This window comes from Lissotriton helveticus, chromosome 7, assembly GCF_964261635.1.
Source record: "Lissotriton helveticus chromosome 7, aLisHel1.1, whole genome shotgun sequence".
NCBI classification, from domain to species: Eukaryota; Metazoa; Chordata; class Amphibia; order Caudata; family Salamandridae; genus Lissotriton; species Lissotriton helveticus.
Window position 1 is genome coordinate 794725888 of NC_136068.1, and position 17156 is coordinate 794743043.

The 17156-nt window shown below is 44.7% G+C and overlaps 1 protein-coding gene across 1 annotated transcript in view; it reads left to right on the plus strand.

Moving 5' to 3' along the window:
* The window catches only part of TRPC7 (transient receptor potential cation channel subfamily C member 7), a 1084504-nt gene that overhangs the window by 538035 nt on the left and 529313 nt on the right, over positions 1-17156 (plus strand). The window contains exon 4 of the mRNA XM_078653219.1: positions 4928-5144. Coding sequence (XP_078509345.1) covers positions 4928-5144 — 217 coding nt within the window. The remainder of the gene's footprint in view (positions 1-4927; positions 5145-17156) is intronic.

The window sequence follows — 17156 nt, forward strand, 5'->3', positions numbered from 1 at the left end:
GAGGTCGTTCTGAAAAATGAAGTCATCCGGATCCGACTCGCACAGCCCAATTGCATTGGTTTCCTGATGAGTGATTCCGATGCACGACTACGAGAGCTATCCGGAGTCATCAACTCCGACACAAAGCAGCTGTCGGAGATGTACTTTGGGGTGCTGTAGCAGGCCCCCTTCAACCGGGGCCTTCAGAATTGGTCACAGGGGGTTTCCATGGTTCCCCCCTGTCCGGGCATGTACAGTGTGGTGGGCACCATGGGATGCCCGCCACAGGGTGCACGCTTGCCAACACCCTCCCCTTTTTCCAATGGGACCCCGTGTTCGCGTTCTGAACATAGGCTCCAATTGACTGCAATGGGACTCCGAGTCGTATGTAGACATTATACTTGCTCTCTCGGAGTCGACGGAGCCGAGTCCATCGGAATCCCTCTGTAGCAGAGTCGTCTGGAGGAGTCTCCTGCTGAGATCAGAATCAGCCCTTAAATGGGCAGGTAACAGCAGTTACCGACCCCATAAGAATTATCATATCTATGGGAATATCATGCATACCTATACTCTCAAACACTTGATTTGGCTACTGAAAGCAGCTGAAATCTCCATAAGAAGGTATGATGCAAAATTACCAGGGGAATCAGACCCAGAAATACTTATTTCACAGTGGATCCAACTGATAATAGGGTGGAATTCCCACAATCCGCCCCCTCCCTAGTATTTCCAATATCCCAGCATGGTAACTCAGAGTATGGGGAAGCTCCAAGCCTTTGTATGGGCCACTTGTAATAAGCATGTTGTTTTTGGTTCAACACATATAAATGTAATGTGTCATAAATAGTATACAGAAGATTTAAAGATTTAAATTCTATATGTTTACAAAATGAATGGAGTCCAATAGACTCTACACTCAATATATGTTGAAATCCCGCATTCTTTTTCTCCGTGTGGAATCAAAACGCGGTCGTTATCATGACCGCGTTGTGATTCCGCATACCATTACTCCGCAAGTTGTAACAACAACTTGCGGAGGGGGGGGGGGCGCTGGAAGTTGGATTAGTATAATTTACTATTCCAACTCTAGTCTGTGCGGACACTCGAGAAGGTGTTGGATTTTAAATCCAACACCCCCCCCGTTCCGCAAGTCGTTCTTCCGACTTGCGGAGTAATGGTATGCAGAATCACAACGCGGTCGTGATAACGACCACGTTGTGATTCCCCGCGGAGAAAAAGAATCGTTGTAAACGCTGTTTACCCTCTACACTATATATGATGCCTGAGGAGACAGGAAAGAAAATAAAGAGCTTCAAAAAAAATTAAAAAATCCACATGAAGCAAATTAGAATGATTGAACAGAATACATCAGCATGACTGTTTTCCAGCTCAAACCTAAAAGCTCTCTCAGATGATAAAATGCTTTAATTCTCAGACATACTGCTTGTACTATTGGAATTCAGGGCTCACATCAAGGCACATTTATTCACTTCCTCTACATTTGAGGAGTTGACACAGAAAAATCTATAGGCTCTGTATCTGCCTTTTTAATCTACTAATACCATAATAGCGAAATATCACATGTTGCTTCCATGAAATAAAAACATGAGCATTGTTTTATACTGACCTAAATTTTACAGTAACTGCACAAACCTGTTAATCTTCTCATCAACACTGGGTAATGAGTAAATTGAAACATTTGAAGGTGAATTAAGTCTAAAAGATGTACTTTTTCCGGTATACATATGTCTTTACAATAGAAGTATAGCCAATCACATTTGTGTTGTAAACAATTAAATAAAAATATTGCTAGTTTATGAATCTGCTCAAAAGCAAACAGTATTTTTTAACACATAAGGGTTGTGATTTTGGAATAATTTCTCATTAAATTTCAGTTTTAATTTTAAATAAGTCTGTAGCATGTGCGGTAAACCTTATCAATATTATGCATATAGGAATTCAAAAACATTAATATATAACCATTTTATTTTGGTGAAAACATAATATGCTCATTTTAGTTAACTCACCTGAATATGTTTGTGAATTTCTTAAAGCTATTTTTTTAACCCAGAAATTTAAAGGCACTGAATTGTTCTTTCTATTATTTCCCTACATTTCTAACCTTAAAGGGATACATACAATTTTCCATGTTCAGCACCACACAACTGCACTTACTTGTGTGAATTGTCGACAGGGCAGACAATCCCCACAGAAAGTGAGGTGTAATTGTGCCCTAGAAAATAAATGTTATTTTGGGCTTGGTTCACAAAGAATTTGCTATCTATAGTTTTAAATCACTCTTGAAATACTCCTGAATTCCTGGACCATTTCTGATTTACTCTTGTGTTGCTTGTAGGACCAATTCACATGCAGATTCACGTATTTGAATTCATTCATTAACAATTTAAATATTTATAATTTTCTATATGTGTGTGCAGTTGTTATGTCTACATTTTTTTCATTGGATTTTTATGTGTCTGCAATGTTATATGTAGTAGTAGTAAAAATCTTTAATTTGGTAATCGTACGAAGCACTGGGATCCTTTGGACAAATATAGGTGGTAAGGTAGGAAGGGCTGTCCAATGATTTAAACCAACGCGATTATAATCCTCATGAGTTTATTTGTGTGTCATGTTAACTCATGGAAATTGTTGTATTTAAGGCATGGTTCTTACCTCATCTCCAAGGGCGTCTAGTGAGAGGTGACCCTGTTGTTGTTTTAGCAAGATTGCATAAATGAGGACAAAAAAAAATCTTTATTTTGGCACATAGCTATAAAAAAATAGACAAAATCATGATACATTACAATAAATAAAATAATTCAAGCATTTTACAAAACAGGCCAGTTCATGAGTTTGTCCAAGCAAATTTTGATCAAAGCACTGTACATACACAATCGAATATGCACAAGTTACAAAATACAAATTAAAATCAGTAAAATCCAATAACTCATAAGAACACCAAACTTCTTGAAGGTAAAAACAACAAAACCACCTAGCTGAACAGATGTTTATTCCTGTACCTCCACATATGCGTCAAGAATTGGAAGACAGGAAACACAATGCATCGACTGATGCTACTTCCTAAAATCCTATATGCAATCCTATAGTTCTTCGTCCCCAGGTTATGACGAACCGCTAAATTCCAGTTCATTCTGGTTACTTGGTAACCTGGGCCGACAAATATGACATGCACAGTCAAATCCTCAACCTGAGCTCAAAATGGACAAGAACTATTACCCTCATTTAAAGAAGAACTTCCATTTGGCTGTGAAGGTACGTAGAGAAAGAGAGTCCCTAAGCGAAATTAGTGAAAATAGGGGTTTTGCCAGAGGAGGTTTAATCTCATCCAGATATGTTTCCATACATTAATCAATTTTGAAGCCTAAAAAAGGATCAGTAAGCAATCCTAGCCTTACAGAACATAAGGCTTGGTTGGAAGTATATTGCCAATAAGCACTTTTTCGCTCGGATTTGGAGACTGGTCATCACCAGGGAGTGACCATAAATTGGAATACCCAATCCATCCTAAACTAGCCTTCATAGACCAAAGCCACGGAATTTTATAAACCCCATGTTGCCTCATAACATCTTCATCAGCCTTGTGAAAAGATACTTTTTTTGGGTGCCCCCAATCTACACCAATACAAGAGTGGTGTCATACCCACTACATCATTAATCATTTGAGACAATATGCAAGACATAGAGGGATAAGCGGGGTGCTCACTGGGAGATCACGAAGATTCCTCGAAAATCGATTTTCCATTGTTTCTAGTGAGTGGGAATCCTGAAAACCCCAAAGTTTCCCCCATACAGAATAGCCCCTAAAGCCTGACTTTTGTAAATCTCAAGAGTTGAAAACACTGGACGTAAGGAGGAAGCTCAGTGCACCCTCAGAATATGCCAGCAAAGCTGCTATAGCTTGAGGCCATGCACCCAAATAAGGGACATCCAATCAAAGTCCTCTGTGTGCTTAACCCCCAGGTATTCTAACACCTGGATTCGTTCCAGGGTCGTTCCATGCTATACCACTATTGAGTCACGGTTTTTATTATATTCATTTTATTTTTTTAATATTTTCCAGTGCAATAAAGGTGGGGATAGGCAATGTAAAAATGTATATGACAATTTTTTTTATTTCTTTTATTTTTGTTTATCTCATTTTGTAAAATGTTTTACATAAGTACATTGCGGTGTATATGGGTGCATGCAATGTTTAATGTATTATGACTATGTATTGTTCTCTTTATTTGTACAAACAAAAGTTTAGGCCATAAAAAATGTCTGACACCTTTGTGTATTATTTTTCTTGGCCAGTATTTCAGATCCTTGAGCTACTTGGAACTGCCTAATACTTACATACATTATCCATTCCTTGTGGATCGAGCATATTTTTTCAATGGTCTGCAGCCCCTTCTGTAATACCAATATGCCTCACGCGCGCACAGAGCAGACACACACATGCCAGTTACACCCCTGGGGCACTTTCTGTAAGGGCCCCAGAATGGGACTGGTATTCACTCTAAATTACAAGGTAGAACAATTTTCTTTGTGAAAGGTTATCAGCAGTGGCCCAGCAGAAGAACGAGAAGGAGCCACACAGGTTAACAGACTGAATCAGGAGTTGCTCGTGTTTAATTCATAGATCGTTAACACGAATAATTTATGTCACAAAGGAAATGGCTGTGAGAAACAGCACAAACATATGTGCTATGGTTCTTCAGTGGATAAAGCATATTGTAGGGCTGTTCAAAATCGAATCTGAGCCCTGTGGCTATGATATTATGGCAACTGTCCAGTAACATTAATCTAATGTTATGAGCATATGTCTGAGCTTGCAATAGACTCCAGCCGAAGTAATTACTTTGAAATATACAAACACTGACAAGCTCTATGCAAATGGAAATGTGAAGCAGAAGGTAATTTGCATATGCTTATTTTGTTCCAGTTAGGCCGAATCCTGAGAAGTCCCTTCATGAAGTTTGTGGCTCATGCAGTGTCTTTCACAATCTTTCTTGGACTCTTGGTTGTTAATGCCTCAGACCGATTTGAAGGAGTCAAAAATCTGCCGAATGAAACCATCACTGATTACCCTAAACAAGTCTTTAGAGTAAAAACAACACAATTTTCATGGACAGAAATGCTTATCATGAAGTGGATATTAGGTAAGGATTACATTTAAAATAACATTTTTACTTTTACTTCCTGATATGTGCAATTGCTAGATTCATGTTTGTAAACAAGTCATTGGTTGAAACTTTTACATACGTCATGTTTGTTCATATGAGTCAAGTTAAATTGGTTAGTCATTTAACCAGAAAATGGCAAAAGTGTATAATACCACTTGCACCATATGTGTTTAAACACACATGACCACTCTAATAAAATCATTAATTCCTATTTAATTTAAAAAATGTAAGCTCTATTCTTTTTCCACTGAGGATAGACTTTATATTGTTAGTGTATGTTGAATCTCCAAGTCAATTGACCTACTTAAAGGCCTAGGGGCAGATGTACGACCCACCAATTCGCATTTGCAACTCTCAATTTGCGACTCACAAATTGGTATGTACAACAGTGTCTCGGACACTGTTTGCAATTCCTAATGTGGTCACAAATTGCATGCTTCATCAATATTCATGAGGCAGGTGCAATTTGCGACCCCTTTAGGAATGGCTAGCACTCACAGAGATGGTGGCCAGTTCGGGTCAGCAGACCACCATGTCTGTGACTGCTTTTAAATAAAGCAGTTTTTAACTTTAAATGCAACCGGTTTTCCTTAAAGGAAAACGGGATGCATTTAAAAAAAAGAAAAATGAAACTTTCCAGTTTCATTTTCTCTTAAGAAATATTTCTGAACACTCTCACAAAGAGGAAGGGTTCCCCTGGGGACCCCTTCCCGTTTACGAGTGGTTTACCACCCACTTGAAGTAGGTGGTAAACTGCGAGTGTTTTGCAACTGCAAATGCGGTCGCAAAACAACAGTGCATGTCATGGTGACTCACTATTAGGAAGAAATTCGACAAAAGAGGAATGATTCAGTTCAGGTTAGGTAGAGGATGGAATCAAAATCAACTTCAATATACACAACAAAATACCTCTAACACCAGAGGTATTTTGTTGTATATATTGAAGTTCACTATTAGGAAGGGTCACTCCTTCCAAATAGCGAAAGTCCCAATTGCTATTTTGTGGGTCAGTGACTCGCAAAATAGCATTTGTACATGCCTGGAACCTTTTTTGCAGTCGCAAATTGGCCAATCCCCAGTTTGCAGTCGCAAAAAAGGTTTGTACATCTGGCCTTCTAATGGCTGTCACATCTTGATTAAAAAATGAATGAGACAGCCAGGTTCCGTCAGGGAGCAAAGGGGTATCAGGACTTATCAACTTGCGTGTAAGAGCTGGTCCATGTTTCCTTCCCGTTGTTAGGACCATTACTTTCTGTTAAAGCATTGAACTTTCCTCTTCAGATATGCACATCTATTTATTTGAGGTTAGTCCTATTTTTAGCACCATATTTTCACAAAAAACGTATCACATTAGGTACCTCATCATAGGAGAGGCGTACTGCCTCAATTTGTGCATTATAGCGCCACCACAAGGTGCAAGAGTTGCAGATCATGGCCATCTGACCAATTTACATTAACTGGGGAATGAACCAACAAAATCAAATGGAACACATGGCAATAGTTCACAGCAAACATCTGCAGTAGTCATCTTGCCTGCCACTCTGTATGTATGGGCAGGGGACCTTACTCTACCTCTGAGGGGGGCCATACAAGCTACCTTGAGAGAGTGCTGAAGTACAATGAATGCATTTGGAAGGGATCCCAGGGACATATGTGACGTCCAGTCCTTTGACAGAGTAGTCTCTGAAAGGCCGTGTGACCCTCCATGCTTAGACCCTAGGAGGCTCTATTCTTCGATGGTGTAAATACCTTGTGTCCCCTGAGAGCCATATGCTTGAGGGTATGTTTTCAGGATGAACATGGTAAATAGATTCCCTCTTTGCTATTGACAAGGGTCACATGCCAATAATGAAATGCCCACTTTCCACTATGCCGATGCTAACTTTATGCAAACACAATCATGTTTAACCCCTTTACTGCGGTGGCTATTCCGCCGCAGTGCTAAGGGGGCGGGGCGGCCGCGCGGCGGCCGCATGCTGGTGACGGAACCGCTCCGTCACCAGCGTCGGTTGAGCTGTGCTCGTGACGGAGCGGTTCCGTCATGGCCCGCCCCGCTCAATAGAACCCTCAGCGCAGGCGCGGAATTCGCGCCGCGCATGAGCGTTCTATCGAGCTGGGCGGGCCATGACGGAACCGCTCCGTCATCAGCACAGCGCACCCGTAGCTGATGACGGAGCGGTTTCGTCATCAGCATGGAACGGGTTAAGGAAGTAGCAGAACATATGCTCATCTCGCTATAATTCCACATTTCAGAGGGCAAATCTACATTGCACTCTCAGTGTAATTTCAGTAACATTACTGCCTGGTGTACAGTATCAGTAGTAAAAAAGTGATTGTGAGTTAAGATTGAATTATATGATATGTAAGCATGGGCGTAAAATCCGCTCCGCTCGCGGATTTTTCGGATTTTCGGCAAATCCGCAATCCGCGAACGCTCGCGAATTTGTCGAAAATCCGTGAATCCGCTCGCGGCGGATTTTTTGCTTGGTTGCGGCGCGCGGCGTGGTGCACGGCGTTCACTTTCCGTCATTTTAGCGTTTGCCGAGTTGTTTTTCTTTGCGAGTGACGCGCCATTTTAGATCTTGCTGCGTGTTCCCGCGGGAGTTTGTCGCCCGCGAATACGTACTCGCGGCTTGCCACCTTGCACAGCACACCTCGCGAGAGTTCGCAATTGCGAACATGTAGTTGCGGCGGAAAGGAACAATCTCGCACTTGCGAAATAGAGATTTTGCAATTTCGCACAAGAAAATCACCAGCAAACAGGATAAACCTTCAGAAAATTATGATTTTTATCAGAATCACTCCTCAGGTTGACATTTGCATGGCCTTTTTTTTTGCAAGGAGTCCATTTTGGGGGGGGGGGGAGGAAGGAAGTGCCCCACAGTCTCCAACTTCCTGTTCCTGTCCAGCAGGCTCCTCCCAGTGCTTTGTCCATCTCCTGGTCACTTTCATTTGGATCTGGAGCTGGAAGGATTACTTTTTGTGGGTGCTGCTGGATATTTGGATTTGAGGCCTTTTTGACTGTCTTTGGATCACTTTTGGATTAGAAATCAACTTTCACAAGTAAGTTTGTTTGGGGCATTACAGTTGCTGCAAGTACAATTTTGGAATTTTTTCAGAAAATTAAATAAATTATATTGTGGGTAGCCACAGTATCCAGTAGGACCAGGGTTGGTTATGGGTGCATGATACAACTGTTTTGTTGAATTTAAACACCATTGAGGCCATGGATGGGCTGGGATTGTGCAGATTTTATTGTTTTTTGTCGTTTTTTTGGGCCTGCTGGTGTGGCCCTTTGCCCAGGGGTGGTGAGTGTTGCATGGGCCTAGTCTTTCTGTGGGGTGTCTTCTTGAATTTAAACATAATTGAGGCCATGGATGGGCTGGGATTGTGCTTATTTTATTGTTTTTTGTCGTTTTTGGGGGGCTGCTGGTGTGGCCTTTTGCTTGCCCAGGGGTGGTGGTGGTGCATGGACTGAGTGTGCCTGTGGTGTTGTCTCACTCTCTTTGATGTAAACATCATGGATGGCATTGGATTGTGGTGATTTCTGGCTGTTTTTCTGTTTTTTGGGGGTGTACTGTTGATGTGGTCTGGCCATGTGGGTGGTGGTGGTGGCCATCTTGAGTGCTGGCTGGTACAGGCAACATGTGCTTGGGGTGTAAGGGGGCCATTTTGAGGAGAGGCAGTGTCTGAGGCCTGCACTTATTTTGCCTACTTTTCATCCCTTATGCCCAGGGGTAGTGAGTGTTGCATGGGCCTAGTGTTTCTGTGGGGTGTCTTCTTGAATTTAAACATAATTGAGGCCATGGATGGGCTGGGATTGTGCTTATTTTATTGTTTTTTGTCGTTTTTGGGGGGCTGCTGGTGTGGCCTTTTGCTTGCCCAGGGGTGGTGGTGGTGCATGGACTGAGTGTGCCTGTGGTGTTGTCTCACTCTCTTTGATGTAAACATCATGGATGGCATTGGATTGTGGTGATTTCTGGCTGTTTTTCTGTTTTTTGGGGGTGTACTGTTGATGTGGACTGGCCATGTGGGTGGTGGTGGTGGCCATCTTGAGTGCTGGCTGGTACAGGCAACATGTGCTTGGGGTGTAAGGGGGCCATTTTGAGGAGAGGCAGTGTCTGAGGCCTGCACTTATTTTGCCTACTTTTCATCCCTTATGCCCAGGGGTAGTGAGTGTTGCATGGGCCTAGTGTTTCTGTGGGGTGTCTTCTTGAATTTAAACATAATTGAGGCCATGGATGGGCTGGGATTGTGCTTATTTTATTGTTTTTTGTCGTTTTTGGGGGGCTGCTGGTGTGGCCTTTTGCTTGCCCAGGGGTGGTGGTGGTGCATGGACTGAGTGTGCCTGTGGTGTTGTCTCACTCTCTTTGATGTAAACATCATGGATGGCATTGGATTGTGGTGATTTCTGGCTGTTTTTCTGTTTTTTGGGGGTGTACTGTTGATGTGGACTGGCCATGTGGGTGGTGGTGGTGGCCATCTTGAGTGCTGGCTGGTACAGGCAGCAACATGTGCTTGGGGTGTAAGGGGGCCATTTTGAGGAGAGGCAGTGTCTGAGGCCTGCACTTATTTTGCCTACTTTTCATCCCTTATGCCCAGGGGTAGTGAGTGTTGCATGTGCCTAGTGTTTCTGAGGGGTGTCTTCTTGAATTTAAACACCATTGAGGCCATGGATGGGCTGGGATTGTGCAGATTTTATTGTTTTTTGTCGTTTTTTTGGGCCTGCTGGTGTGGCCCTTTGCCCAGGGGTGGTGAGTGTTGCATGGGCCTAGTCTTTCTGTGGGGTGTCTTCTTGAATTTAAACACCATTGAGGCCATGGATGGGCTGGGATTGTGCAGATTTTATTGTTTTTTGTCGTTTTTTTGGGCCTGCTGGTGTGGCCCTTTGCCCAGGGGTGGTGAGTGTTGCATGGGCCTAGTCTTTCTGTGGGGTGTCTTCTTGAATTTAAACATAATTGAGGCCATGGATGGGCTGGGATTGTGCTTATTTTATTGTTTTTTGTCGTTTTTGGGGGGCTGCTGGTGTGGCCTTTTGCTTGCCCAGGGGTGGTGGTGGTGCATGGACTGAGTGTGCCTGTGGTGTTGTCTCACTCTTTTTGATGTAAACATCATGGATGGCATTGGATTGTGGTGATTTCTGGCTGTTTTTCTGTTTTTTGGGGGTGTACTGTTGATGTGGACTGGCCATGTGGGTGGTGGTGGTGGCCATCTTGAGTGCTGGCTGGTACAGGCAGCAACATGTGCTTGGGGTGTAAGGGGGCCATTTTGAGGAGAGGCAGTGTCTGAGGCCTGCACTTATTTTGCCTACTTTTCATCCCTTATGCCCAGGGGTAGTGAGTGTTGCATGGGCCTAGTGTTTCTGAGGGGTGTCTTCTTGAATTTAAACACCATTGAGGCCATGGATGGGCTGGGATTGTGCAGATTTTATTGTTTTTTGTCGTTTTTTTGGGCCTGCTGGTGTGGCCCTTTGCCCAGGGGTGGTGAGTGTTGCATGGGCCTAGTCTTTCTGTGGGGTGTCTTCTTGAATTTAAACATAATTGAGGCCATGGATGGGCTGGGATTGTGCAGATTTTATTGTTTTTTGTCGTTTTTTTGGGCCTGCTGGTGTGGCCCTTTGCCCAGGGGTGGTGAGTGTTGCATGGGCCTAGTCTTTCTGTGGGGTGTCTTCTTGAATTTAAACATAATTGAGGCCATGGATGGGCTGGGATTGGGCTTATTTTATTGTTTTTTGTCGTTTTTGGGGGGCTGCTGGTGTGGCCTTTTGCTTGCCCAGGGGTGGTGGTGGTGCATGGACTGAGTGTGCCTGTGGTGTTGTCTCACTCTTTTTGATGTAAACATCATGGATGGCATTGGATTGTGGTGATTTCTGGCTGTTTTTCTGTTTTTTGGGGGTGTACTGTTGATGTGGACTGGCCATGTGGGTGGTGGTGGTGGCCATCTTGAGTGCTGGCTGGTACAGGCAGCAACATGTGCTTGGGGTGTAAGGGGGCCATTTTGAGGAGAGGCAGTGTCTGAGGCCTGCACTTATTTTGCCTACTTTTCATCCCTTATGCCCAGGGGTAGTGAGTGTTGCATACTTGCATGTCCCTAGTCTTTCTGTGGGGTGTCTTCAATGTAAACATCATGGATGGCATGGGATTGTGCTCATTTTTCTGTGTTTTGTCGATTTTTTGGGGTGTATAACTGAACTGATGTTCCTCTGTCTTCCATTGCTTTTAGGTGCACAAGAAGACTCAATAGAACCACCAGTGCCAGGAAGAAGTCCTGCAGCGGTGTGTGCAGCATAACGTCACGCGACGTCACGTCTGGACACAGAACCCTCTGCAACTCGTGCAACTGCTGCCTGCTGACCTGCTCTGAAGAAGATGGCCCCAAAAAAAGTAACCCGTAGCTCCTCTAGCAAGAAAGGTGCCAGTAAGGAGCAGAAGAAGCAAGTTACCAAGGACACTGGTGTGCCGCCCGCCCCTTTTTTTGTGAGTAAAAAAAAAAGTATGCCTGCAGCAGCTGCAGCGGGATCTGCTGGGGACCAAGCTGGCAGCAGCACCCCCGCTCCATTGGGCTCAGTGCCACCACCACCACCACGCCAACTTAAGTCCAAGCCCTTGAGTGCTGCAGAGGCAGCCAGTATACTTCTTCAATCACCATCGACCAGTGATGTTGGCTCATCGCAAGAAAGCAGCAGCAATGTCCCTCAATCAACACAGGTTGTTGTAGCTCATCTGACGAGTGTTGAACAACCACAGCGGCAACAACAATCACATGTGCAAGTACAAGCCCAAGTACATGTGGAAGGAGAGGCAGCGCAAGGAGATGCGCATGCAGAGGTGCATGGAGGGTCACAACAAGTGCCCACAATAGTTGTTCCTCCCGAAGTAGGGGCACATCAGGAAATCGACAATCAAGGCGAGGTATCATTTGAGGAAGCCACTCCTCCTGATGATCCTTCATTGTCTTCCACAACCCTAGCAAGGAAGAGATCAAGGGTGGTGTCTACATCCTCTTCAAGCACACCTCCTTCTGATGATACGGATCAAACTTGGGAACCAGCACCACAGCCGTCTGAGAGTGAGGCACACCATGATCCAACAAAGGTACTTAAGCGTAAAAGGAAGCTCGTCCAAAGTCTCAGACTTATGGAGTGTGATGAGGCTCAACAAGAAGTGGCGGATACTGCTGCTGATGAAGACTCTGCCAACGACGACCCAGTCATCATAAAGGTCACTGCAGCCCCAGCGGGCATGCAGCAAACAGACATTTTGACCCTAGCCCGAAGAGCTGCTGAGCGTGATGATGATGATGATGTTGTCGATGAGGAGGCAGTGGAAACACCACAATCATTGGAGTTAAGTAGTACACCAACTCGTCCCGCTTCCATATTTCTTTCTGGCAAGAAGAGACCTCCGTCAACCTCGACCTTAATTAGTGGCGGTGAAAGTGCAAAACGTACAAAAGTTGGGCAATCCAGATCCTCCACTTCATCTGGCATTAGCTTCATGACCACCACCACCAGTATCGCCGCCTCCTCCATGTCCCACAGACACTTCAAGTCCCCCGTTTGGGACTTCTTTACTGTTTGTCCAAAAAATCCAAAGTTTGCCATTTGTACCATTTGTAAGCAAGCAGTTAGTCGTGGTAAGCCAGGTACCAACTATGGTACCGGAGGCCAGAGAGGTCATCTTAGGAGACAGCACACTGTCAAATGGTTTGCGCACCTAGATGCGATCAAGAAAGGCCAAATTCAAGGAAACGTTGATGTTTCATCTGATGATGACGAGCAGGAAGAAGACGTGTCAAACACTTCCCTTACACCCAGTACCCCTGTCAGCAGCACACCCAATGTGAGGCACACTAAGAGTGTTGGAGCGAGTGAGACACCAACGCACAAAAGTTCACCAGCGAGCAAAATTGGGTCAACGAAGTCATTATCAGCCCGTAAATGCTTGGTCCAGGGCAACATTAGAACAATGCTTACTTCAGACGTGCCATATGAACGCAACCACCCACTGACGCGTCTGTATAACACTAAGCTGGCTAAAATGCTAGCTGTGGACCTTCTACCTTTTTCTTTTGTAGAAGCGGTAGGTTTTCTTGAATTAGTTGCAACGCTCTGCCCTAAATGGAAGGTTCCGAGCCGGTTCTATTTTGCCAGAGTTGCGGTTCCAGCACTACATGAAGATGTGCTGCAGGCGATTGGGGCAGCTTTGCAGAAGAGTGCTGTTCACACAATACATCTGACAACAGACATGTGGACCAGTGGCCCAGGCGATGATTACATGTGCATCACTGCACACTGGGTCTCTTTTTCAGGTGTTATAGCAAAGCTAAACGCAGGTGTTGACCCGGACCAAGTTTTCAAAGCTGCTCGGAAACATGCAACACTAGCCATGTTTGCCTTGGAGAAAAGTCACACAGCAGAAAACCTTTTGGAAGAGTTTGACAAAAAGGTGTTGTCAATGCTATCCCCCCTAAAACGCAAGATTGGTTATGTTTCCACGGATAATGGCGCCAATGTAGTTAAGGCCATGTCACAGGGTCACCATGTTAGAGTGCCGTGTTTGGCGCACTGTATCAACCTGGTAGTTCAAAAATTCTTGAGTGATAAAGAGAGTCCAGCGTTCGAGGTAATGGCCACCTGCCGCAAAATGTGCAACCATTTCAGCCATTCTTTTAAGGCCCGGAAGCATCTGCGGAGACTGCTACTTCAACGTGGAATGCCAGTGAAAGCACTCATCCAGGAGGTGGCAACACGTTGGAACTCAACCTTCTACATGCTTGAGCGTCTGCATGAGCAGTATACGGTACTCGATCACTATTTCTTGACAGAGGCTACATCTCAGAAGGAGGACCTGCGGATGAGTAAGGCGCAATGGGCCATAGTTAAAAGCCTGACAGACATGCTTCGTCCTTTTGAGTTCTTCACGCGTGCAGTCAGCCAGGAGGACTGTAATTTGGGAAAAGCTATCCCATTGTTGTGCATACTGGAGCACCAACTGATGGCGGTTTCTTCTGAGTTTGAAAAAGATGAAAAAAAAAAAAACCATTTCATTTTGTCTGAGAAATTATTACATCGCCTACGTGGTGATGAACGTCTTAAAAACATCAACTCAGATCAGCATTACATTTGTGCTACTATTCTGGATCCACGCTACAAAAAGGCGCTGGCAGACAACGCATTCTTTCCTTTCGCTGATGCAGATGTTCAAAAGTACAAACATTGGTTAGCCTGGTCAGCCAAGAGGTTTGAAAAAGAACGGCAGGTTATTGAAGGAGAAGCCAGTACATCAGCATCAGCATCAGCAGGCCATCCGCAGTCACAAGAATCCACTTCTGCACCTGTGGCTGGGGCACAAGTGACCTCTCAGCCGTTAAAGACACCGGCAACTGGATCATCTGCACCACACACAATGACAACACTAACAGTGGCTGGGGAGGAGGATTGGCTAAGTTTGATGGGGTATGGTTCTCTAAAAAATGTCACAGGCACAGCAAAAAGTAAGCAAAGTGGAGGAACAGTTGATGACCTTGAGTCGATGGTGCAGGACTATCTGAATGACTCAACAGTGGTCTTTCTTAATGAGGAGCCATTGCAGTATTGGCATGGCAAAAAACAATTGTGGCCACAGCTCTACAACCTGGCTATAAACTATTTGTCTTGCCCACTCGCAAGTGTGTCTTCTGAACGTGTTTTCAGTGCTGCTGGTGGCATTGTAACTGCCAAACGGAGCCGCCTATCGCCCAAAAATGTGGAGCGGCTGACAATGATCAAGATGAATCAGCACCTCATACCACCAGATTACAAAGTGCGAGAAAGCACGCCACATGAAGACGATGAGGACAGCAACGTAGATGAGGGGATTTTTTCTCTGTTCGGTGCCACTGACCTCATCCAGCCTGAATTCGCAGAGTATGATGACGAAATCTTGTTCTTATTCCCTGACACCGAGCCCTGAAAATGAGACAATCAATCAAGAACTTTCTTTTTCGTCCTTATTCACTTTTATTCCTGTGTGCTTTGTGTCTCTCTTTCTTTGTTTTGCACAGTTAATTTAATTCAAACTTTAATCACCTAATCCCAAAAAGAAGACCATCATCAGTACTGTCTTCACTTGTTTGCTTATTGATTTGAAGGTGCCGCAGTCTACATTCCTCAGGTTCACAAGTTCTGAAGAACATGCTCCTCTATCCTCCTCTTCCAGACTGCGATTTCCCTCCAAGCAGAGTGCTGGATTACGCACAATGAAGAAAGACTCAGCACTTGTGGGGGTGTTGTACTTCTTTGCGGGTGAGTTGACGGTTTTGGGCCCATTGCTGTGAAGCTCTAATAATGGACAAAAGTGTTTTGGACCAAATATGAGGTGAAAATTTCTTGCCGTTTTTGCTGACTTGCTTGCCTTTGAGGTGCTCTTTGGCGGGGTTCCGGGGGTTTGTGTGTAATTTTTGGTGTCTGTCGAAGCACTGCTGCGACAGTCTAATCTTGATTGCATTTGCTTTTCAGGAAATCCGTGGTGGAAAACAGGAGTTATGATGATTGATGATGACCTAGCTGCACAGCGCGTTACTTTGGACCGAAGGCCGAGAGATATTGTAAGTATGAGATTTAGCTTTTTCGCTGTTTGGGGGTGTTGTCGGGTGTTTTTTTGCGGGTGGGTTGGCGCCGGCGGGTCTTGCCTGGGGCATTCCTGGGAAGGTCTAATACCGGATACAAGTGTTTTGGACAAAATCCATAAGGAACAGCCTTTTTTTTGCCATTTCTTCAGACATCTTGCTCAATGTAGCATTTTGGGGGGCTTCCTGCTGTTCGTGGGTGGGTTGCGGCCGGGGTCTCTGTCGAAGCACTGCTGCGACAGTCTAATCTTGATTGCATTTGCTTTTCAGGAAATCCGTGGTGGAAAACAGGAGTTATGATGATTGATGATGATGACGACCTAGCTGCACAGCGCCGCGTTTGGACCGAAGGCCGAGAGACATTGTAAGTATGAGATTTAGCTTTTTCGCTGTTTGGTGGTGTTGTGTCGCGTGTTTTTTTGCGGGTGGGTTGGCGCCGGCGGGTCTTGCCTGGGGCTTTCCTGGGAAGGTCTAATACCGGATACAAGTGTTTTGGACAAAATCCATAAGGAACAGCCTTTTTTTTGCCATTTCTTCAGACATCTTGCTCAATGTAGCATTTTGGGGGGCTTCCTGCTGTTCGTGGGTGGGTTGCGGCCGGGGTCTCTGTCGAAGCACTGCTGCGACAGTCTAATCTTGATTGCATTTGCTTTTCAGGAAATCCGTGGTGGAAAACAGGAGTTATGATGATTGATGATGATGACGACCTAGCTGCACAGCGCCGCGTTTGGACCGAAGGCCGAGAGACATTGTAAGTATGAGATTTAGCTTTTTCGCTGTTTGGTGGTGTTGTGTCGGGTGTTTTTTTGCGGGTGGGTTGGCGGGTCTTGCCTGGGGCATTCCTGGGAAGGTCTAATACCGGCTAGAAGTTAGTTGGACAAAATCCATAAGGAAACACCAGTTTTGGCACTTTGTAAGTTAGGGTTCGTTAGGGTTAGCCCTAGCAGCAGGATTGCATGTGTTTAGGGGGGTTCTATTGCAACGCGGTTCTGTTGTTGTAGAGCACTGTTGGAGCGATGCTGGCTATGGATACTTTTGCTTGCAGGCAAGTGGTTTGAATACAATCCACGGTCTGTATTTGGGTCTACTGTTACTTTCAAAGTACGTTTTGTAACCATTTTTCTGCTAGGCATCATCAAAGTGTGACTTTTTGAACCACACAGCGTACATACCTTTTATTTATTTATCAGTGGTATTGTAATAGCACTTCCTGTTTTCCGTTCAATAATTACAGGCCGGGTTTCAGTCAACATCCGCCAGGCAGGCAGTGGACAGGGTGTCTCTTCTGTCAGTGGTCACCACCACATTGATGGACGAAGCGTCAGCTGGAATGGAGGAGTGCCGCCAATAAGAGGAATTGTTTGCTGCATGCAACTTACT